At 41.0% G+C, this 25,457-nt stretch overlaps 1 protein-coding gene across 2 annotated transcripts in view; it reads left to right on the top strand.

Annotated features, from left to right (window-relative positions):
* The first annotated feature begins 4,211 nt into the window (after positions 1-4,211).
* CREBRF (CREB3 regulatory factor) overlaps positions 4,212-25,457 on the top strand; it is a 53,212-nt gene continuing 31,966 nt past the window's right edge. The window contains exons 1-2 of one of the 2 annotated variants that reach the window (XM_026007023.2): positions 4,212-4,345; positions 23,609-23,814. In XM_026007023.2, coding sequence (XP_025862808.1) covers positions 23,806-23,814 — 9 coding nt within the window. In that variant the 5' untranslated portion in view covers positions 4,212-4,345; positions 23,609-23,805. Of the gene's footprint in view, positions 4,346-5,146; positions 5,871-23,608; positions 23,815-25,457 lie in introns of those variants that run through there. The other variant, XM_026007031.2, reaches the window with a different exon arrangement.

Below are 25,457 nucleotides of genomic sequence, written 5' to 3'. Positions count from 1 at the left end.
GGGTGGTAGAGGAAACGATAGTAATGAGGGCAGTAATAGACATGGTAGAAATAGGCTTCATAAAACGCGTGGTATCTTGAGTCATGGAAGATGAGTAGGATTTAGACCACAAGCAGTTATTAAGTTCCTATCCCATGGCAGGCCTAGTTCTGCATGTGGGAGTGAGGAATCAGGGTAAATAAGTAATGGAGAGACTAGAGAAGAGCCTTGGAACTGAACTTGGTGCTTTCTGGAAGAAGTAAAAAACCAGAGTTCAGAGCTGTCACATAAAGAATACTGTATCCTATTGAGAGGTTAAGGGAAGGGGAATAACTGAACTCTTCCCCCAAAAGAGTTATTTTTCAGGAGAGGTGAATGAGGGATGGGTGCCAATTGCCAACCATCAATTAGTATCTTTTCTATTCACCTTCAGCAATGCTCCAGTCTCCTCAGGAAGAAAATCACTTTTTAAAAGTGTGAGAGGGACACAGCTTTTCCTGGATATCTTCCAGCTTTGAGTTAATGAATCTCACTTCTGAAGCTGTGAAATGTTAAAGTATCACAAGGTCCAGAGGGGCATGGAAAGAAAACACTTAGATCCAAAGGGCTACCACTCATTTGGATGTGTCCATAATCAGCAGGTAGGGCTCTCAGTCTGTGCTCTAATGAAGAACTGTAAACTCGAGGTCGTTAAGGAAAAATCAGGACCTGTGGCAACTCTTTTAATTATTTTCAGGAGAATTCAATGTTACAAATTAGAAGGTTGGTAGAAAACATCCAGTTCTAGTCCACATTCCTCAAGGTGAAGAAAGTAGAACCCAGAGAGGTCCCCACCCCTCACCTGGATCTCACAGTAAGTACAGCTCAAACTGAACTTTGGGTCCAAGAACAGTGTTTCCAATACGTCAAGGTTTAAAGTGGGTCAGCATATACAGAAAATATCACTGGAGGGTGCACAGAGCATGGGTACTTGTGGTTGCTTCTAAGAGGGAAAATGAGTGGCCAGAGACTGGGGTGGGGGGAGATTTAATATTCACTGAATGTCTTTTTGTACCTTCTAAATTTGGTGCTGTGTATATGTTCTCTAATCAAAAAATAAATAATTCATTTTAAGAGTTCAGTGGAGTCCTAACTCTTGCTTCGTTTTCCCGTTGTGTAATGTTTGTGTAAAATAATTTTTTGACTCAGTCTTTTGATTCTGCAGAAGCAAGATTAAGCACTTTGGAGGTGGTGATGGCAGTTGGTTACTACTTTGTGGCTAGAACAAGAAGAGTCTCCTGAACCTCAAGCCAGTGCTATTCCAGAGTCCCAGTTTCCTGCCAATGTTGATTGTGGCACAATCTGGCAGGATAAAACCCAGAAAAATACAGATCAATTAGCAGTCAGTGATTTCATTCACTTCAATGCAGGATATGGTCATTAACAAACCAGGATGGAGAGCTCTCAGCCAAAACTGTCCTTTCCAAGACAAGGGAAGATGCAAAGGTGGGAATCCAATGTAACTCACTAGTGAGCCCCTTCAATGGCAGAGCCGAATGCTGGAAGAATCAGGCTGCTCCTTGACCCCAGCAAACTGTTGCCCAGCTGAAATGTGAAAATGACTGTTGGAAGGGCAGCACAACAATGGAAGAGCTAAACATCTCCTGGAGTTTTTCCAAACATAGTATTATGAGAAAGGATAGTCTGTAACGTATTCCATGGCGATTTAATGCATGAATCTAATATGAACAAGTTAGAGGAAACTGGCTCAAATTTCCCAAGCCAGTTTTTCTATTGGTGTTTCAATTTCATTTCTTTTCTTTTTTTTTTTAAATATCTAATTTTTTAAAATTTTTTATTTATTTATGATAGTCACAGAGAGAGAGAGAGAGAGGCAGAGACACAGGCGGAGGGAGAAGCAGGCTCCATGCACCGGGAGCCTGATGTGGGATTCGATCCCGGGTCTCCAGGATCGCGCCCTGGGCCAAAGGCAGGCGCCAAACCGCTGCGCCACCCAGGGATCCCTCATTTTTTTTTTTTTTTTTTAAGATTTTATTTATTTATTCATGAGAGACACACAGAGAGAGGCAGAGATATAGGCAGAGGGAGATGCGAGACTCTATCCCAGGACTCTGGCCAGGATCATGACCTGAACCAAGGGCAGACACTCAAGCCACCCAGGTGCCCCTGATGTTTCAATTTTAAACCCCAGTTGATATGGAAAATTAGAATGTGGTATGTTAAACCTAAAAAAGGAAATAATGATAATCCTGCTACCTCCTGTGCAGTAGGGAAAATACTTATTCCTTCACTGGATATTGAGACCCTGAGGCATTTTGGAGGATACAAAGATGAGGTTTACTTTTACTTTCCACTTAGGTATCTGTGTATACCCACCTATTAATACTTGTTTACACAAGTATTTTTTTAGTGGCAGTTAAACTGCTAAAGTCTAGAATTATCCTTACTTTCTATTTAGCTTACAGTACATCTTCTAAATGAGGTCTTTGAAACAATCTAATAATACTACCATTCATTAAATGCTTACTATATGCGAAGTACTGTGGTAAGTGCTTTATATGAATTTTTCCACTCAATTCTTACATCAACCCCATAAGGCACTTACAGAGGAGTTAAATAATTTGTGCTGGTTAACACGTGGAAGAGCAAGGATTCAAATCCAGGCTCTTACTCCTCCACTTACAGAGGAGTTAAATAATTTGTGCTGGTTAACACGTGGAAGAGCAAGGATTCAAATCCAGGCTCTTACTCCACCAGTATTTAATGACTGCCTACGTGGCAGGCACGAAAGGTAGGGGAGAAACAGGAGGACTAATAACCTCTGCCCTCCTGAGTTTAGGAGCTTTAGAAGTCTTTCTGATTACAAAGTCCATGGTTGAGATATTGACACTATACTACTTCCCTAAGTCTGTGCAAACAAGAACCACATTTTCCTTTAAGATTTTATTTATTCACGAGAGACACGGAGAGAGGCAGAGACACAGGCAGAGGGAGAAGCAGGCTCCTTGCAGGGAGCCCGATGTGGGACTGGAACCCGGGACTCCAGGGTCATGCCCTGAGCAGAAAGGCAGAGGCTTAACCGCTGAGCCACCCAGGCGTCCCAAGAGCCACATTTTTCTAAGGTGATTCCTCTGAGGAGAAAACTGGCATCCTGAGGGAATCTGACCAAGCATTTCTGTTCTCTAAGCCTCCTTTCTCCAAAGAGAAAGTCCTACTTTCTCTTTTAGTCCTCTTTAGTCTCTTTAGTCTCTCTTTTAGTCCTACTAAAGTCCTATTTCTGTTCTGTGCTCAGAAAATAAATTCTGTGTCCTTAAAAAGTATAAAGAACAGTCTGAGAGCATGGGCTGTGGCAGAAGACCTGGGTTCTGGGCCCAGCTGGTTCATTTACTAGCAGCCTGACCTTGAGCAAGTAATCCCTCTGAGCCTTAATTTTCCCGTCTGCAAAAATCGGTATATTACCCACTGCGTGTGCCTGTAGGATTAACTAAATGAGACGATGAGCCCAGCACATAGTAGTAGCAAAGGGTCGCTGTTGTTATTTAGTAGGATTAGGGAGCACAAGAAAACCTCGGGCACGTGTGTTATGTGCTCGAAGGTGTGTTTGTCTAGGCGTTTCTGGTAGCATCCTGTTTGTGCAGTTGTGTACAGGTATTCTTAAAGGTGCACACGCAACCTGATTGATCCCAGTATCTCGGGCTTACAAACGCAATAAATGCTAGTTGAACGAACCAATGACGGAAGGCACGGTCAGTCTCAGCGAATTAAGAGGTTCGGATGCGGAGGACCTACGTAAAGCAGCTGCAACAGTCCCTCTCCCAAATCAGTGCCCTCTGGTCCCGCAGCCCCCCTCGAGTTTCACTGAACCTAGAATGTTAATGCAAGTGGGCATAAACATAAATATAAATGGGTATTCGGCCACGGCGGGCCTCACCGTGCAGCTGTGAGATCAGATAAACGCCGGGTGGGAGCGCTTTTGTAAACGAACCTTGCCTGCAAACGTGAGCGTGGCTCCGTATCGAAGACGGCCCACGCCCACGCGGCCGCGGCAGGCGCCGAGCCCCCGCTCCGCCCCCTCTTCCTGGTTTTCCCGGCAAGCCGCCCCTCCGGCGTCACGTGACAGAGGTGGCCGGCCGGGCCGAGCTCCTGATTGGCCGGGCCGCAGAACGCCTCGCGATTGGCCGGCGGCCGGCGGGCCTCCGCCTCCCTCCTCCTCCTCGCCGCGGCCCACGTGAGGGGGGCGAGTCACGCGATTTCCGGGAACCCGTCAGGAAGGACATAAACAAAACAAACCGAGGCAGCATGGAGAGGGGCCGCGGCCCCTGCAGCGGAAGCCGACCCAGCCCCTGAGCCGCCCCCGCACCCACAGGTGAGCTCCGCTGCTCTCCGCCCGGAGCCCGCCGGATCCTGGGCTGGGGGACTAGCCGGGCGGGGGGCGGGGGAGGGCCGCTGGCCTACGAGGCGGCGGCGCCGGGGCTCTGAGCCGGGCCGGCGCGGGGCGGCTGGGACCAGGGCCGACTCTGGGGGCGCGCGGGCCTCAGGCTGCCGCCTGCCGGTCACGGGGTCTCCGGGTCCCCTCCCCCACCCCCGGCCCGGGGCAGTTATATAAAAGCGCGGGGCGGCGGTAGAGGGGACCCACGGGTGGGCGGCAAGCTAGGCCAGGGGTGGGCAACGCCAGGCGTTTGCCCTGCCAGGCCGTCCGGCCCTTCACTGCTGCCTCGGAGCCCGGGGCCGTGGCTGCCGGCAACCGGCCTGTCAGAGAAGCGAGCGGGTGGGAGGGGCCGGAGAAGGGAGGGGAGGCGAGGCTGGCGGGGGAGGAGAGAGAGGGGCGTGTGAGGAAGGGCCGGGGCCACGAAGGTTGGAACCGGGCAGGGAAGAGGCGAGGAAGCGCCGGCGGGGGGCGGAAGGGGACCCAGGCAGGGGTGTCTCTGGGGTAGCCGCTCCCCCTTCCCGTCTCCGCCCCAGAGACGGGCTAGAGGGGCCTCCCTCCGGGATTTGTTTATATGTCTTCTCAAAGCAGCTTGAAGCGGCTCGTAGGCGGAGCCCTCAGCGCGGAGTGGCAGGCCGTGCCGTCCAATGGCGCAGGCGGGCCGAGGCTGCCGTGCCAATGGCCGCGGGGGAGGCGGTGCCGCGGGGCCCCCAATTGGTTAGGCTGTGCCGGGGGTGGGCCGGGCGAGGCGGCCATGTTAGATGGGAGGGGACCGGTGGTGGTGGGTCACTGGGAGGGGAGGAGACAGGGCAAAGGGCGAGGGAGCCGGGCCGGGGGCGTTTCGGGTGTCCGAAGGCGAGTCCCATCGGACCAGGAAGTAGCTCAGGGGAGCCAGACCCCGACCCACCGCTCTCCCCTCCAGAGCGGAGGAGGCAGGGAAGTACCGAGGGCAGTCTAGCCGCCCCTGGGGGTGGTTCCTGGGACTAGATGGAGCTCAGTCTTTGGATTCTCCCTCTTTCTCGGCCCTACCCTTCCTGACAAACACGGCCGCCAAACCCTGTAATTGCTCTCCTCTAGCCCAAGAAAGCAAACCCTTTTGCTGTTTCTGAGCGGGCTTGAGCCTTAAGGTACTTGGGTAACTAGCGGTCTGAATTTCGGCACAAGGCCTCACATAAAGACAGGCAGTGAGGAGGAAGTTCTGCTTCTCTGGATTTTGCACGGAAAACCAGGACTAGAAAAAGCCGAGAAAGTTGTTAACAGCTGGGTGGGGTTTCCATTTTTTCATCAGGGTACCTTCTAAAGATCGCCCCCGCGCTTTCTAGTCCTGGTCCTAGTAGTAATTTGCCCTTCCTGCCTACGTAAATTTGTAGCTCATGTGAATCAACTTCGTAAGAAAACTGAGCCTTGAGAAAATTATTTAGATCTGAAGGTTCTTTTAGGACTTTGTCTTGTGACTACCCTGCAGGTGAGGAATAGGATCAAAATCTGACTGACTTCTTTTTTAAAAGCAGAAAATAAGACTTTTATGTAAATCTGGTGATCCGTGGTAAACGGGTTGTCACTTGGTTGTACTTTTAAATATTTTTTTTTTTTTACCATTTTCTTTTCATCCAAAATAGCTGGGAAAACACCAAAGATGAAGGGGAAGTGGTATGAATATTTAGAAAATCAGTTATTTTACTTTGTTTCCTGGTTATTTTGACATCCTGTCAGCCTCATTAAATGCTTGATGTGGCTTTATGATAACATCACTTTACAACCTGTGACTTGCACCGGTATTGTCAAGGGTACCAGGCTGTTTGTTGATGCACTTAGGGTATCGTGCAGAGGGCATTCAGGAGTTGACTGTATTTGAGAATTTGCACTTTCTCCTGTTACGTTAACTGGAGAAAAAAAAATGGGTAAATAAATGATTTGTCGATTTCTATATTGTTTTTGACATGCTTGACTCAGTGCTATTAAGAATCATATGTAAAAATATAACCCCTATTTTTTTTAATAGACTTTAGTTCTTAAATATAACTTAAACTAAATCCACCATTTGCCTTTAAAGTGTAGTGTGTAGTCAGAATTGTCAATTATATGACTTGGAATTGATCAGCAGAGGTTTGTTTCCCTGTGAGTTTTGACTTGGATATTTGGGGGAGGAATTCTCTTTGATTGTATTCAGTAGTTCAATCTTCCAGGCTAGATAAACTCTTAGGCTAGACATAATTTGTCAGGTCACTAGTCTGATGATTTTAAGATAGGAGTTGACAAATTTTTTTTCTGTTCATGGTCAAAAGTAAATATTTAGGCTTTGCGGGCCTTGTAGTCTGTCACAGCTACTCAGCTCTGCAAATTATAGCATGAAAACAACCATAGTGTGTTTGGGGTTGTATTCTAATAAAATAATGTTTACAGGAACAGGCTGTGGTTGAAGGTTGTAGTTTATCAACCCCTTACTAAGACATCAGTCACTAGGTTTTAATTACTTAGATGTAAAGATATTGCAGAACATGTAAACGTGCACTTCAGGTAGTAATTTGAGCATTTGTAGAATGTATATTATCTCTTGCCTTGAAGAATTTTTAGAATAAGAGCACATGACAGCATTGTATTATATATATATATTTTTCATTTGTAAAAAGATGTTTTCCTAAAAAAATGCTTACTTTTTTTACTTTTTAAAAGTAGGCTCCACACCTAGTGTGGAGCACAACATGGGGAACACATACATGACTCTGACATCAGGACCTGAGCTGAAATCAAAAGTCAGACGCTTAACCCACTGAGTTACCCGGGTGCCCCTGGAAAATCTTTTAAAGCAAATGTTGGAATATTAAGTCCTGTTTATTTTATTCAATGCATTCTGATTGAAAATTTTGCTTTTTAAGGTATGATACCTAAGAACCTTAATATAGTCAAGGGTAGGGTCTTACTGATGTCTAAAAGTACAATTAGTGTATCATTCCTAACAAAACTGTTTACAGCTGTTTGAAGAGATATTAGGCAAATGAATAGTTAATACTATTAGTTCTTATATATAGCATACAGTTGATTTGGAAGCCACACTGATGGTGCCATTGCCTGAGGTGTTTGTAGAATTACCTAAATAGGGTAGGATACCTTTTCAAACAAGATCCCAAAAGATACAGGTTGTTACCCGTCCACTTCCTTGGAAAAATGTGAAGTGGTGCTAAATGCCAACTGAAGCAGAGATGCCAAAACATTAAAATATAACATAGGCAAATATTTAATTTTTTCATGGATAGCTTTGTGCATTGTTTCTAGGTGTTAATCCTCCACTTTTGTTGACTTGAACTGGGTTTTAAGTGCAAGCCTGACAGTTGAGAAGGAATATATTGACCTCTTAAGATTGAAAAGCATTACATGGCCTGTTAACCTTCTTTCTAATTCTATTTCACCTACTATTTGTCTGAATTACTGTGGGTAATTCAGCTTATTAATTTGTAATGGGAGAGATTAATGATGTTTTCTATCTTTTAGTGGGATATTGGGAAATTGTCACTTATTGTATTCTCAAGGTTTTGTACTTTGAATATGCTAATACTTCCAGCTGCTTGGAACCACTTGTCAAATCTCCATTCAGTTTTCTTTCTTTTGTTTTGTCTCTCAGTTTATCTTTTTTTAAGATTTTATTTATTTCAGAGACAAAGAGCATGAGCTGGAGGGGCGGTGGGGGGGGGGGCGGAGTAGAAAGCAGACTACCTGCTAGGCAGAGAGCCCAACGTAGGGCTTGATCCCAGGACCATCATGACCTTAGCGAAGGCAGACGCTTAACCTACTGAGCCACCCAGGCACCCCTAAGTTTATCTTTATTAGCACTTGTACCACAGTATGATACTTCTCCATTTATGTCATCTGCCTGGTGAGCCACTTGAAGTCAGATTCTGCCTCTTTATTTCTATTTCCCCAGTGCCTCCCCATGTTCCTGACACCTTTTAGTGCTTCATTTATGTAAGAAATTCTTAAATGGATGTATTGTTAAAAACTGCTTATCTGGAAGGTAATAAGTCAGTCTACTATTAGTAGAGATGTTGGGCTTAGAAGGGAGGAATTAATCACCATCTGCTCAAACAAAAAGCCTTCATTTAAAAATTGACCCTTTTCTTTTGAGAAGGTTTATGGAAAAGCTATTTTGATGTCTAAAATTCCCTTGAATTTTTTTGTCAATTTTTTTTCAGATACATTCCATTAGACTTGTTGAATATTCCTTCTAAGCGTGTGCATACAGACAGACACACACACACACACACACACAAAACCTGCGTTTTGTCCTTTGGATTCGTCATTAGCTCTTGGCATACTTGGATCTCTGAATGTTTGGCAAATGTGAGTGGAACCTCTTATTTCTTAGAGGTTTGGAACAATTGTTCATCTATATAGCAGTGTTTCCATCTTGGGGGGAGGCACTGTAAAATTACTCTTGTTAATAAGTCTAATTTACCCCAGTGGGGAGGACATGGAAAGAGTTTGTTGCAGGGGACTCTAATGATACATGGTGATTGCAGTACCATCCCATTGCCTTGCTAGCCAAACCTTATATGGTTTTTCACCAGTTCATGACTTTTCTTCCAAAATATACATTGGAATCGAACTCTCCTCCCCAAACAACTTTTTAAATCACTCATCTCCCCACTAATTCCCAGCTACTCAGATCATGCTACTATTCTGTCCTTTTAACACCAAGCCCTTTTACATCTTTTGTTACAAAGTTGTGTTTTACGTATTGTTGATGTGGAAGGTTTCCCATGAAAGTATTATGAACTTGCTGATTTTGTGTCCTCCAGTTTTCTTCAGATTCTTTTTGTACATTTATTTTCTTTAGTATGTAATATTCTGTCTTTGAGAGTTTAAGGTGCTTTTTTTTTTTTATTTTACAGGGGAATTTTCTTCTTTGCTGTATGCTATTTTTGATGCAGTTTGCCTTCTCCATTATATTTTTGCCATTCAACAGAAATTTAAAGCATTACAAAAATAAAACTTTCAGGAAAAGTCTTTGGTATGGGGAGGAACTAGGGGTAGGGGAATGTGTAACTCATTCAGAAGATTCACTATAGAATTCAGTAAGGCTTCTAGCTTACTTGTGTTGTATAAGATGTGTAAAATTTCCTACTTATAAAAGGACTTTACAGTTTTTTTGAAATGCTTATTAGTAAGGATTTTCGTCCTTACTATTGAATCCTTTACTAGAATTGCCTGCAGACTAATAGAGGAAACAAGACCTTGCAGTTCCAATAGTAGGATAATTTTTAGAACAGCACGTTCTGAAAATATGGAAGATGGACTACTAACTCCGCCTGGGAAGGTTGGAGAAGCTTCACAGAAAAGGTCCATTTGAACTGGGTTTTGAAGACCAGTTCTAATCCAGTCAAGGAGGTGTAAAAGCTATATGTGGGGCACCTGTCTGGCTCAGTGAAGCATGTGACTCTTGATCTCAAAGTCATGAGTTTGAACCCCACATTGGTTATAGAGCCTACTTAAAAAAATAAAAAGATATATATTGATGTTTAGGGTGGGCTTGGATTTGAGAAGGCTTACGTAAGTAAGGTGGGGCCATGGAGAGGGGGTAGGTGGAGGAGGAGGAGGAGACTCCTTGGTGATTTCGGAGGAAAGGGCTTTTTTTGTTGTTGTTTTCTTTTGTGTTCTTGTCCTACTTCTCCTAGGCCTGCTCTACACTGTCAGGTCTCTGGTCTCTTTGTAGCTCTGACTTTGATTAGATGGTCTCTTTTCCCATCATTTTTAGTTTTTCTTTTAGTCCTTCATCAAGGCCTGACACACCTCTCTTTTCTCCTGTAATATATCAGTACGGAGGTACTTTTTATTCTGATCTAATGCCTTTATCTCACCTTCTGGTTTCCATCCCTTTATTCCCTTTGGGTTTCTTTTCCCCTTTTTTTGACTCTGACTTTTCCTCTTCATTTTGTTTTATTTTTTTTATTTAGATTGTATTTATTTATTCATGAGAGACAGAGCAAGGCAGAGACATAGGTAGAGGGAGAAGCAGGCTCCCTGCAGGGAGCCTGATATGGGACTGGATCCCAGGACCCCGGTATCACGCCCGGGGCCAAAGGCAGATGCTCAACCACTGAGTCACCCAGGAGTCCCATTTTGTTTTATTTAAAAACGAAAATGTGGGATCCCTGGGTGGCTCAGGGGTTTAGTGCCTGCCTTGGGCCCGGGGCATGATCCTGGAGTGGAGTCCCGGGATTGAGTCCTACATCAGGCTCCCCGCATGGAGCCTGCTTCTCCCTCTTCCTGTGTCTCTGTCTCTCTCTTTCTCATGAATAAATAAATAAAATCTTTTAAAAAAATAAAAACAAAAACGTTGTTTCACACTGTCAGCTTCTTTACATTTGAATAGCAACGTATGTCTGAGTTGATTTCCTTTTGGGAAATCTTGTGAGATCAGCTTATCTTTGATACCTTTCCCAGTACTCATTATCCATCTCTATGAATTTCCTTTTATGAAGCATTTTACTTTGTATTCAGAGATGCCATTTCTCATAGGCTACAGTGCAGAATATATATACCACTCGTATGTTGTGTTTTCTACTTCTTATGCATCTTAAAATTGTTACGTGAAAAGATCCAATTCAAATCTTTACCTGAAGTTTTCCCAAGCTTACCCAGGTAGAGATGGTAGTACTCCTCTCTGTAGTTTTAGTGTTTTCTAAACACCTCAGCTTTACTGAGTAGTTAATAATTTACATAAAATAAAGTTCACCTGATTTTTAGTTTTGACAAACCTAGGCAGTCATCTAAAGTATTTCTATAGTCATGATATGGAACACTTCCATCACCACAAAAGTTCCCTCATGACCCTGCTTCACAACCCTGCCCAAATCACTGATTTACTTCCTATCGCTATGGTTTTGTCTTTCCTGGAATTTCATTTAAATGCAGTCATAGAACATGTGTTGTCTTTTGAGTATGATTACTTTTAATGTTAATAATGTTTTTTTGATTTCATGCCATTTCAAGTATCAGTTGAGTACTTGTTATTGTATGGATATACCACAATCTGTCCATCCATTTTGGGTTTGCTTCCAGATTTTAGGCTGTTATGAATAAAGCTACTATAAACATTCACGTACAGGTCTTTTAAATACTTCTCTCCTTATTAACTCTCTTTTATTTGGAGGTCTAGTTGCAGAGTGCTTAAGAGTGAAAGTTCTGGGGTTAACTAGTTCACTAGCGGGCTTTTTGCTGGTGCTGTGGTTTTAACAGTGTCAGTACAGGCACCTCAACTGTAAGATGGGACTGGTGGAGATGGGAGCAAGCTGGAGAGCACAGGCCAGTTTAAAGAGAGAGCTAATTTCAGCTCAAGGGATCTTGCTGGGAATATGTACCCAGTGATTTTCTTTTTTCCCCAAGAGAGTGGCATTTGTTAACAGGATTCAGAAATTTTATATGAAATCTCCAACTGAAATGCTGGAAGTTAAAATTTAAAATACCAGTGTGAGCGGAACAAACTGCTTCTGTAGGCATCAATTCGTGGCAGTGGTCCACTTTGAGGCCTTTAAATCTTCAGTTAGCTTTGTATTTCCTTTTAAAACGTATACAGTCCTGATAAGAGTGACCATGTTGGGACTCTACTCCCTTAATAGCTTAGCATAAGGTGTTGCTAGTGGTCCATCCACTCAAGTTAAAAAACGAAAGAATTGCCATAAATGAATTTTATTCTTTCCTCTGATAGGCAGGATATAAGAATTCTGAGGGGAGGATGGGATCAGGTTCTTGTTACTTTTTGTACTTTTCCTCTGATAGCTGCTGATTCCTTTCATGGTTCTGTTTTCCCAGCAATTGGGGTAGTCCATCTCTTTTTTCTGGTTTATTGTGGATACTGTTGAGACAAGTACAGTATAAACTTTGTGTTTGTATTTATTAGAAACTGTGGAACGTGTTACGGATATGAAAGATAAATTTTGTGTAAGTTCATTCCCTTAGGCTACCAGAATCTCTCGTGAAACCAGTATAACTATAAAAAAGCTATATGTAGTTGTTTGAACAATTAGAGCCATAATCTCTCTGAAGAAGCCCTTCCCCCTTGTAATTTATTTGCCAAGTCTTTTTTTTTTTAAGAAAAAAAATTTTTTTTAAATTTTTAAGTAATTTCTGCACCCAGTGTAGGACTTGAACAATCACAAACCCGAGATCAAGAGTCGCATGCTCCACAGACTGAGCCAGCCAGGTGCCTCTTCTTGCCAGTTCTTTATTGTGTACAGAGATGACTAGTTTGCAGCTTTATGAATTATTTTGTGAATCCAAAGATTCTTTTTGCTGATTAAACCAGCATAATTGGTATTGACCCTCATGAAGCCAGGGCTGGGATGTTAAATCACCTGTGTTGCCTACAGATTCCTATCCACCCTAGTTCCAAGCAGTTGAGTTTTTGTGATAATTGAGTGTGGAATTTAGACAATCTAGGATTCTGAGTCTTACACTTTGGTCGCTGCAACACTCCAGGAGTATGTTTATAACAAGGAAGGAACCTTAGAATAAAAAATAGCCCACAATTTATTGAGTATCTCTTTTGTTTCAGGGCACATATTATTGTGAATCACAAAATCCCTGCAAAGTAAGACAGGGAACTCTTGTATTTACAAGTAAAAGAAGGCAAGTAAGAATCCAGGATAAAATTCCAAATACTCATAATGCAGAACCTTTTATCTTTTATCTAGAGTTCGCTTCTCACAGAGCAATCCTTTAGGATTATCAGAGCCAAAGAGGCAGCCATCCTTTCTCAGTGTTGAAAGAAATGACTGCAAAACTATTCACAACCACTTTGTAGCCTTATGCCCATAACCCATGTACTAGCTGTTCTGTAGTCCTATGCCAGTGGTATAGCCCATTTCACACAATGGGAAGGAATTTGAAGAAGATTTCAAAACTGTTGTGTATATTTTTGCTAGGTTTGAAAAGTCAAATCTGAGAAAGGAGAGAGAAGACAATAAAGTTAAAGGGAGAGCCTAGATCTCTGATAACAGCAGTGCTGAAGATGCCTGGGTGGCTCAGTGGTTAAACAGCAGTGCTGAAGTTGTTAGGGTACATCCCAAGTGTCTTGGGAAAGCTATTCCCCTTGAATATTCCAGTATGGCTCAAGTGTGTTTGCTTGCACCACTGTCTGTTTCTATGCTGCTGTCTTTAACCCTGCTGTTCTTTTTTTACATTTTGTAGATTTCTGCTGAAAAGCTCAGAAAACTAAATGATTCTTTAAATTTTAGTGTTTAATCTGCATAAAATATTTTGTTTTAATTAAAAATGGGGGTAGGGAGAGAGGGAACAGTGTGTAACATGTATCAGTCCCAATGCCTGGATTCAGTTGGTTTAAATAAATTTTAATCCTACTTCTACTACTCTCTCCTCACTAGACAAGAATTCTCTCTGAGAATTCTGAGTCTTCAGAATTGACTGAAATTCAAATAATGCTTTTCCTGGAAGTCTAAAAGACAATTCAGGAGCACAATTTTAAGTGTTTTTATCATGTGATACCACAGTGGTTCAAGACTCAAATTAACGTGCTAACTACTAGATAATTTCAGAGCACATAAAAGGTCCTTAATAAATACACAGTTGACCTTTGAACAATATGGGGGTTAGGGGCACTGACCCCCTCCACCTCCATGCAGTTGAAACTCATGGATAATTTTTCACTCTTCAAAAACTTGACTAATAGCCTGCTGTTGACCAGATATGGATAACCAGATGTTATCCATAAACATCTGGTTAACATATATTTTGTTGATATTATATACTGTATTCTTACAATAAAGTAAGCTGGAAAAAATATTAAGAATCATAAGAGAGCATACATGTACAGTATTATACTCTACTTACTGAAAAAAATTCACATACAGGTGGGCCCACACTGTTCAAACCTGTTATTCAAGGGTCAGCTGTATACTAAATGACTGACTTCTTTGCAGTGTCCTCTTTGTATGTGAACAAAGTTGCACCTCTGACTCCTCCTTATCCAGAAGGACCTGTGGTCTTAGAGGATTTCCCACTCATTGTCAACTATTGTGTGGATTCCTGTGCTGGACAAGGCATTGCTTTTAGCACTGTAGTGAAATAGAGATGAGATGTAATGGTTGTTCTCAAAAAACTTTGCAGTCTAGTAGTGGAGACAAGAGATTAGGGAGGAGGAAAAGAAAAACCATTGTGAGCAAAGGCATGAAAGGCTAGAGCCTCACTTTTGGAAATTCTGAGTGGAGTGAAGTGGGATAGTAAGTACCTCAAGGATTTTGGTGGGATTGTAAGATCAAGCTAATATTAGAGTTATAGGACAGTAGTGGAAAATAGACTGGAAAGATAGTTCATTATATCCCAGTATTTTGAACATTATCCAAGAAATCTTTGGGAGTTGCTGAAAACTTATGAGCACAGTGCTAATACGAAGTGGTTGTTTAGGGAGAAAATGGAACATAAGAGCTGGAAAGAGAGGGGCTGGCGAAAGGAACATCTGTAGGGCAATTATTGGAGTGGTAAATATAAAATGATGAGGTCAAAGTAAGGGTTGAGAAAGTGGGAAGGGCAAAGACAAATAGATGCACACGTGTGCTGAGTACAAGGTAAGTTGCCAGCATATCTTTGTTAAAGAGAACTGGCAGATTTAACAAAGTGTTGGGGAGGAGAAAGAAAAGAGTCAGGTTTGAGATCAGTGTTCTAAGCCTGGATGTCTGAGACTTGATGCGATTACTGACAGAATGGAAATGTTTGAAGAGAGAGGTGGCATGCTGTGTCTGAGGTCATGCTATTTGAATGACCATGGAAATACCTGGTTCTCAGATGGCAAGGCTCTGTGCATTCATGCATTTAGATTGAAGATGTAGATTTGGGAGTCTTCTGGAGAAGAGGCACTGCAAGTAGAGATGGTCTCTATAATGATAGGTTTGCACAGAGGCATTTACTGAATGGCCTCAGATAAATCTCTTCTCCTTGCTGAACTTTTTTTGTTAATATAAAAATGGTTGGGCAGAGGGTAGGAGATAGCAGTGATGCTAATATGTACCCTAACTACTACTCCCAAGTTTTTTTTTTATCAAATGACAGGGCATAGCAGTGTGCCTTGTAGTCTATAAACAGTGATACAAATATAGACTGTGAATATTTTGTTGCCAATGGTAACCAAGTGTGGCTGGGGTTAGAAATGCATTCTTTGGTTCAGTCTTAAACTGTCCCATGCTCTTACTCTTTGCTCCAAACAACTTAATTGACAAATATCAATGCTGCAGGAAGCCCCTACTGTTGTGTAGTTGATAGTTTAAGAAGTAAAAAGTAGCTCTTCCTGTTCAACTCACATTGATCCGGACTCCTCCTTTAATGCTCTTTCTTTTTGGTTCCCAAAGAGTTTTAACTAAGCTCCCATATGTTGTCTTTGTAGGCAAGAGATTAAAGTTGGGCAGAAGCCTTTGGAAAGGAATCAAATAAAATTCTGATAGGTCTTATGTCTTCCTCCAAGATTGCATTCTAAGGAGAGATATTTTTGAGATTCAGTATCTTTTCTTAGCTCTTCAGGAGTCTCAGTAAAATGTAATTATTTTGTTTAATTAAAGGTGGCAAACCTAACTCAACCCCCATATTTTTAAAACTTTCTTGAGTGTGAAGATAAAAGGGGACTATTGGATTGACCCAAGGATAGAGAGTCCACAAAGCAGTATGGTAAAAGGATCATTATCTGCTTATAGTGTGATGATGAGTACTGCTTGGCTAGGAAAATCATCTTTTCTCATGTAATCTGAGGGAAAAGATATGTCTTCTCTCTCTTTACCTTCCTCTGTCTTCAAGACCTGCAGCAGCAGGGTTTGGAAAATAATTAATGCGGTCTTTTGCTAATAATTCCAGACAGAAACCATAATCATCTAGTTTGAAGTGTATTTACCTATTTTCTATATTTTGGAGTCCAGAGAACTGCTGTTGAAGGGTAGTGAACAGGGATTCACTTGGAGTTGTGTTCATAGGATTTATATCACATAGTAAAGGGAGAATGTGGCACCCACCATTCACCCAGTGTGTACCTTGCATGAGTAGCATATACTTCCTCAGTGGTATAGGGATTCGTGGATCTCTGATTTCTGCTCTGCTATGAACCAGGTAGTGGCTTGATTCACTAAGCATCTGAAAAACTATTGTTTAGTAGAACAATTTTGTTTACTGTTTTGCTGTGTCCTTTTCAAAAGGAAAGGAATTGTTGAGTGGGACATAAGAAGTATGGCAGGATGGGTTGAATGTGGCTAATGGGTCCTGGTCAGTTAAGGAACTTGGGCAAACTGATAAACTGTCTTTCTTGCCAAACAGGGGAGCTTCTTGGGGTATATATACATACCGTACAAACTTAAATTGCCAAGTCAGTGGTCTTTCCTCCCTTCCCTCCCCTCTATTCTCTTTCATCTTTACTTGGGGATTAAGCCTCAGGAAAAATTATTTAAGTTTGAGGGTCAGGACAGTTACCACATCTTACAACTGTGGATCTGGTACAGTTTAAAGACAACAGAGAGAGAACCCAGGGAGTCTGCACACATGAAAGAAATGATGAGCAACAAAGATTATGAAAGATCAAAATAAACCATAGTATGTGAACTATATAATGGTATAAATGTGTTGGTATTTCTTACCTCAAAAAAGTTTTTTAATGTTTTTCATTGTAAAGTTTTTCCATTGAAACCATTTTTGAGTGTCCAGTTCAATGGCATTAAGGACACTGACAATCTTGTTTAACTATTTCTAGAACATTTTTCTCATCCTTGACAGAAACTCTGTGCCCATTAAACAGTAACTCTCCCAGCCTCTGGTAACCGCTGTTTTACTTTCTGTTCAGTGAATTTCCCTATTCTAGTACCTCATATAAATGGAATCATGTAATATTTGTCCTTTTGTGTCTGGTTTATTTCAGCATAATGTTTTTAAGGTTCATCCATGATCAGAATTTTATTCATTTTTATGGCTGAATAATGTTCCATTGTATGTATTACCATTTTTTTTTTAGCCATTGATCTGTTAGTGGCCACTAGGGGTGTTTCCACCTTTCAATTATTGCGAATAGCATAGCTGTGAACATGGCTGTGCATGTATCTGTTTGAGTCCCTGCTTTCAGTTCTTCTTTTTTTTTTTTTTTTTAAGATTTATTTATTTATTCATGATAGACATAGAGAGAGAGAGGGAGAGAGAGAGAGAGGCAGAAACACAGGAAGAGGGAGAAGCAGGCTCCATGCCAGGAGCCCGATATGGGACTTGATCCTGGGACTCCAGGATCGCGCCCTGGGCCAAAGACAGGTGCTAAACCGCTGAGCCACCCAGGGATCCCCCTGCTTTCAGTTCTTTTGGGTATATACCCAGATGTGGAATTGCTGGATCATATGATAATTCCATGTTTAGCTTTGTGTGAAACTGCTAAAGCGTCCCAGCTGCACCATTTTATTTTACATTCCTACCAGCATTGCACAAAGGTTCCAGTTTTTCCATATCCTCCTCAGTATCCTCGACGTGTTATTTTCCAGTTTTTGGATAATAACCATCCTAATGGGTGTGTCAATTTTTTAAACATCTATTCTGATGAACATTGGATGACTCAAAAGTGCTGCTTACTATTGTGAGGAGCCAGTTCCCTTAAGCTAACTAAAAGGGAACAGTGCCCTAAGCCACTGCCATATAAAAGTGGAGCTGTAGGGATTTTGGCCATCGTTATATATAGTATACTATATATAGTATTTGTTTTTTCATAAGACATTTTCATTTATGAATTGGTTTACATTGTTCAACCTTTTATTTATTTATTTATTTATTTATTTTTTAATTTTTTTTATTTATTTATGATAGTCACAGAGAGAGAGAGAGGCAGAGACACAGGCAGAGGGAGAAGCAGGCTCCATGCACCGGGAGCCTGACGTGGGATTCGATCCCGGGTCTCCAGGATCGCGCCCTGGGCCAAAGGCAGGCGCCAAACCGCTGCGCCACCCAGGGATCCCTGTTCAACCTTTTAGAAACATGTGGACTCTCAGAAATCAGCCGAAACCCTCAGATTCAGAAGAAAAATTTAGGGGCTCTTGGATGTGTTTAAGCTGTCTGGGGCACTCTAGTTAGTTCTTGGGTTTGGCTTTCAAAGTTTGGATTAGTAGTTTAAGCAGTCCAATGGATGAGGTTTTGTAAAAGTCCTTTGGCCTTATCTATCCTCTTCACCTTTTGCCTTGCCTAATGTACATAGTAAGCCTCAACAAATTTTTAAGTGGAGAACCAAAAAAACAAAAACAAAAACAGGAAAGGACCTAGTAAAAAAGGTTATGAAAGATACTGAGCTGTGGCCATCTTCAAGTGACACCATTGCTGCTCATAAATCAGTCATTTGCTCCATTTTATTTGTAGGGGAGGAAAACTTCCTCTTTTCTCTTTTGGCTAGTCTAATATAGTTAAATTAACACAAGACAGATTAACAAGAGGAAAAAAAATTAATTTCGTATATATGGGAGCTCATCAAAATATGAGATTCAAAGAAATGACCAAAGCCAGCAGCTTTTATACCTTTTAGACAAAGAAGCAATAAATCTGTTAAGAGTTGGCAAGACAAAGATGTTTGGGCTTGGGGTAGCAAATTAATGAAGAAATAACAAGGTTTATTTATACAGCCTTCTTGGCCTTGAATTGCCTCTCTGGTGGTAAGGATGCCTTCATCTCCCAGGTGTAGAGGAAGGCACATGGGGAAATTTATTTCTTGTTTTCAGGGGGACAGAGAGGGGTCGGTGTCTTTCTTGAACTAGCTCTTTCTTCAGTAACTTCAATTAAAAACAATATGCCAGGGTGGCATATTTTGGGGTGGCCTACCCCAAACTGCATCACATTGTTTCAGAGAGAGCTAGTTTTCTGTTAATATTTTCCTGTGCCTAGGAGAGCTGTTGTTGAATAGTTTTGAATGAGCCCACGTGCAGAAAATCTGTTGACAAATATTCTGATAGACAACAATCTTCTCTCCCTTGAAAAACCTGTAAAACTCTATTGGGAACTGATGAGCCAGAGTTGTGAATAAAAGGAATTCATGGGGTACCTAGGTGGCTCAGTTGGTTAAGTGTCTCCCTTTGGCTCAGGCTGTGATCCAGGGCGTGCTCTCAACAGGGAATCTGCTCCTCCCTCTCCCTCTTTGCTCTCTCTTAAGTAAATAAATAAAATCTTTTTTTTTTATAAAGGAATTCATAACTAGGGGAATTAATTTAGCCTTTCCTTTAAGGTGTTGTGATTTTGTTGTTGTCATTGTTTTAAATAGCACTAGTCTTGAGGCCTGCTTTTGAGGGCAGGGTAGAGGATTTTAGAATCAAGTAAGTTTGGGAAATTGTATCTCCTCTGGCTACCTGCTGGTGATTTATAATGCACATTAGCACCTTAAGGTTTGCAAGAAGTCCTGCATAAAGGCAGAATATCAGTTTTAATGTGTTTTCCAAACTTTATAACCCTTTTTGTTGAATAGCCATTTAACATTTCTTGAAACAAATATATCTTAGATTACAGATTGGGAAATTAGACCATTGCTTTTAAAGTATATAACTTTATTTTTTTTTTTTTTAGTATATAACTTTAATATCAAAGCTTTGAGTAACATATGGGTATTCTTGAGCCCAAAGAAGTGTGAAGGCATCCTGATAAAAAGCAAGTGGTTACATTTAAGTTATTTGGCCATCTAAACATTAATGTACTCTTTGTATATGTTTCCCTGGTATAGGAGATGGTTTGGGAGCAGTATATCATTATGGAAGATTCTGTAAAATGGTAATTGCTGTAGAAACCTTTATTTTTTCTTTCCCTTCCATTTCTGGGTGGGGAATTTTGTTCATGATTTTTTCACAATAAGCATATAGAATGATACCAAGCATTTTGGAAAATGGGTGCAAAACCTTGGAGATAAAGATAATTGGTTGTGATCTTGGCTCATTAGTTTTAGAAAATGAAAAGACCTTCTGTTGGGGGGAGAATTGGCCCTTCCCCCATCCTGTTTGCTGCTACCTGAAAGCCTGGAAGAAGCAACAAAGGACTGTTAACTATCCCAGGAGGAAAAAAAACAAAACAAAAAAAAACTATCCCAGAAGAATGTGCTCAACTCTTTACATGGTGGATACCCTCTCTTTGGGAATTGGTGTCTTTAAAACACTTAACCCTGTTGCCAATAGCTGTCACAGATGTTGAGTTTCTGAGATGGACTAGCTGTGGATCAAAAGAAAGCATTGGCAAAATATACCTATTGATGATAATAACCTTTCAAATTTATTAGTACATCCTAATTTAATATCTCATTCAATTCTCATAACATCCCTGTAATATAGTTAGAGGAGAATAATTATGATTCTTCAGTTGAGTGCTAAGGCATAAATTTAAATAACTTGCTCAAATTCATAAGGCTGCTTAGTTTTAATTATGGTATCAAAACTGGATTCCAGGTCTCCTGTCAAGTGCTACAAACAAGTGCTCTTTTTGCTGACTGCATTGACAAATTAGTTTTGATGTTAAGCGTTCAAATAAAAATTTAAAGGTTTCTCCTGTTATGCAAAAGCAGAGGGCTCCTATGAAACCTTTCGTAAGTGGAAATGGCACAAAGCAGAGAAGCACTTACCATTAATTATGTGTAAAAGTTTTGAGCATTCCCAGGCCAGAGAATAACCTCTCATAGGATTTTATGATACCTTAGGATATATCTTGCTAACGTATGCACAAAATAAATCTAGATAAAGCCCAGATGTTCAGAGACACAGTTCAGAGCTGTTGCAGATTTGTACTGAGATGCTGAGTGGTTCCCAGGGAAGGAGTTGGATGGGGCACCTGCTGCTCTGCTTGGGGTCTGTGCTGCCTCTGTAAGGGTCCAATGCACAATGAACGTGTAACACTATTTTCATAAAAACAAAAATCCTCTTTGGATTTCTTTCAATTAGCAAAAACCAGGTACCAATGTAGATCTTTGTTAAAGCAAAGTGGTGTAACATGAACTTCAAAAGTGGGGTTACCTGTTTTGCATTTTTATTTTATAGTTTTATGGCTTAAAATATTTGGCGCCTAGGGCAGCCCGGGTGGCTCAGCCTTTTGGCGCTGCCTTCAGCCCAGGGCATGATTCTGGGGACTGGGATCAAGTCCCGCGTCGGGCTCCCTGCATGGAGCCTGCTTCTCCCTCTGCCTGTGTCTCTGCCTCTCTGTCTCTCTCATGAATATATAAATAAAATCTTTTAAAAAAAATTTGGTGCCTAGAAAACTAGTAATAGTTGTGTTTCCTTTCGAGAAATGAGAAAATGAGACTTAGAAAGATTGACCTACCCACTGTGATATAGTTTGCAAGTGAGAGCTACAACTAGAACTTCGCCATTTTTTTGTAGTGTTTTGATAAACCAAGCTGTTGGTAGATGGTGTCTTTAGTTGATGGCAGTAAGTATTTGTTAAATAGGATTTAATCTTTTCTTGAGGCTTCAGCCCTGTTTCTTAGTAAGGGTAAACCTCATGTTTTAGAGAATATCAAACTTTTTTCCCAGATCCAGGTAATAGGCCAGGATTATATTGACCCACTTCACTGATTGCATCCCTTGAGTCATATACCTTTTTGGAGTCTAAGAAATAGGTCTAGAAAGGCAACCCACTGGAGCACCTGGATTGTTCAGTCCGTTAAGCATCAAACTCCTAATTTCGGCTCAGGTCATGATCTCAGGGTTGTGAGATCAAGCCCCACGTCACTTAAGATTCTCTCCTTCTTCCTTCCCCCACCCCTTAAAAATAAGAAAGAAGGAAAAGGCAACTGACTTTGTTACTCACAGGAATCAAGGGAAGAATCAGAACTGAGATTATATATCAGCAATAGGACCAAGGCATGAGACCGCGTAAGACGGAACCAGACCAGAACTGGCCTTTGGTAGGAGCCTAGACTGTGGTATTGCATTGAGATGCATAGTTAAATCTGTTTCTAGGCCCAGGATGGGCACTTGATGGTGTTTCCTAGGCTAGAACAGCAAGGTAGGAATGACAGCCCACCAGAGGAGTGAGCCTAGCAAAGATCCAGAAAATAGAAATGGCTGTCAATTTATTAATCTAATTAAGTGGAACAATTATTGACTCTTGTTGACAATCTCTTGTTCTGCAGAGGCCTTTGAAATTGATGCAATGTACTGCTCTAACCCTCTCTAGTCCAGATGTGATACGTATGGAGCAGTTTGGCTTAACTTGGCTTTTTGCGTCAATCTAAGAAACAATACTGCAACTAGCCTGAATGAGAGCAAGGTGTTGAGTATAAGACAGTGATTCTCAAATTTTAGAGAGAATCAGAATTGCCTAGAGGGCTTGTTAAAACATATAACTGGGAGAAACACTCCCAGAGTTTCTGCTTTAGTCTGTCTGGGCTGGAGCCCAAAATTTTGCAATTGTAACAAAATCCAAGTTGTTGCTGGTCCTGGGATCACACTTTGAGGACCACTAATCTAGGAATAGATGATGAAGTGGATATAACTGTTTAGTTACTCTTAATTAAGGCCTTCACAGAGGAGGGAAAAGGGAATTAGCATTTAAATTTAAGTTTCTGCCACAATTAAGACTCTGTGCTAGGTGATTTGCCATCATTACTTAATCTAACCCTTGAAACCCTCTGCAGATGGAAATTTTCCTATTTTCCCCCCACAGCATAAACATGTTAAAAACTTACTGGAATAATTCTTACTTCAAGGACAGCTTTCACTTCTAACTTAAAGCATAATGTTGCATATGCCATTATGAATGTGATCTAATGCAGAGGATGTGTTAAATTCCATTGTTGACTTTTAGGTGTTTATTACTCTTCTTATAGATTTATAAGAGATGCAAAATGTAGATTAGTTTTGTAGTAATGATTATACAATAGATGGAATTAAGTGTTCAGACATACTTTCTCATATAGAACATAAAGTGAACAAGAGCTTTACTCTAACATTAGGTATAATACATCTTTCAGATCACAAGAAAAGATAAGCCTCAGTTAATTTTGTCAGGGTGTTTTCATTCTTTTTTTAATGTTGCCAATTGGTTATTGACCTGTCCTTTTTAAGAAACAAAGAGAGGAATGATGAATTTAAGAATAGTTGATACTAAGAAATGACCAAATTCTTGAGATTGCAATGATAAGACTCCTTTAAAGTGTTCTTTGTTAATGTCATTTTTGAAAGGTCAACTTTTTAATGGTGTTCAGTGAAGTTACTTTGTGCTCTTGTTTGACAGATTCACACAGAAATTTAAAAAAAAGTAAAAAGCAAAAGCAGCGATCCAAGCATTTGAATTGAAGGCATTCCGGGAAAACCTGTCATTTATTGTGAAAATCGTCTTTGATCTTGAAATTAAAAGTAAACCTGGAAAGGAATTTACAAACGAGGAAAAAAAAAAGTTTGGGATCGGACTCACAGGATCTGGGCTTGGAAATGCCTCAGGTAAATCATACAGAGTAGGTGCAAAGTTTTATATTTTCCCTACTGCAGAAAGTCAATACCACTGGTTCTGTAAGTTCTCTGAATCTTAACACAACTTCACCAACTCCCTTTTTAAGACATTTTACTTCTGATCTCAGCTATTTCTGAATATGTGTCCTTCCTTCCATTGCTCTCATTTCCTCTTTCAAAGCTACAGCTTTGAAATTATTTTAATGAACTTGACGCTGGAAGCATGTTGAATGCGAAGTTGTTTAGAAAGGGGGCGGATCTGCTGGCTTTATGGAGGCTCACCCAACTCCCCTGAAAATTAATTTGCCACAGAAAGCCCACTTCCATCTCCTTGTCTACTTCTGATTCCCAGTCATACCTTTCCATTTATGCCTATTGAATTTAAAAGTAGTTAAGAGGAAATAGAGATTTCAACCTTTCTCTTTCATACACATACATATACTCTCTCTCTCTATATATACACACACACACACACACACACACACACATATATTCATACACACACACACCTACAAAAGATTACTAAGAATGATTATATCTATTTATATTAAGGTAACTACTTTGAATCGATCAGTTCTGGTTTGAGGCAATCATTGAAATAATAAATGAAATCCTGTTTGTCCCCACTGCACATCAGATTTCTTCCTGTCTTCCTTCAGTGGTTAGCTCTTACCCTCTTCCCTCTTTGGGTTCAGTGCTGAGGAGAAACCTAGAAATAAGGAGAGGACAGGAACCTTTAGGTAGCTTCATGTAGAGCCAGACAGAATTATGCCTTGAGCACAGAAAATAAGCAACTTTCCAGGATTTCCCAGTGGCTCAGAGGTAAAGAAAGGGGATTTGCTAGCTGATATTAAGAAGACCAGTGGCCTAGCTCCACCCCAGTCCCTGGGCCAAGTAGACTACACATACTGATTTAGAGCTCTTTCCCATTCAGCGTTTAATTTCCTACTTATGGAATACTTGAAGCTAGAGCTATAACACTCTTATTTTGAGCTTGTGGCTTGATAGGGTTGGGGAAAATCAGAGAAAGAAAAGAATGGGTTGGGAAGTACCAGCGAGGAAAAACATTATAGGAGAGTGTGTAAGAAGGCCAGTCTGTGGTAAGTAGAAAGTATATGAATAGGGAAATGTAAGCAAATAGACGAATAGAATTTTTTAAAGTTTCAGCAAAAACTTGCAGAATAAGAACAAAAAGGCAAAGAGGTAATTTTTTATTGCTTTGCAACTTCTTCCTTCATCCAAGTTAGATTTCAGAGTGAGGCCTTTCACTTGTTTGGGTTGCTTTAGGAGTGTGGGCCTGGCCTTCCCTCTGGAGTGATTTATATAGATGGAAAAGGGGGATGGTGAGAAAAGGGGCATCAACTCTGTGTGCCAAATCTTTTTTCCCTTATTTATTACAAAATGAATTATAACCTTTTTCTGGGATCAAGATTAAGGCTATTGAGCTCATGCCAAGTTTCTGGTCTCACCAGTAAGATTTTTGGATATTTGGCTGATCCTATTTCCATCACCACATTCCTGGAGACATTGTTTGCACTAGAGGTGCCCAAATTGTCTTCCAGCTTGTTTGGGGAAATAAGACACTAGACTCACTTAGGAGTACAGAATAAGACCAGCTTGCTATCTCTGCAGAC

Source organism: Vulpes vulpes, chromosome 4 (assembly GCF_048418805.1).
Source record: "Vulpes vulpes isolate BD-2025 chromosome 4, VulVul3, whole genome shotgun sequence".
Lineage (NCBI taxonomy): Eukaryota > Metazoa > Chordata > Mammalia > Carnivora > Canidae > Vulpes > Vulpes vulpes.
Note: the sequence above shows the minus strand (reverse complement) of the source record. Positions and strands in the feature narration are given on the sequence as shown.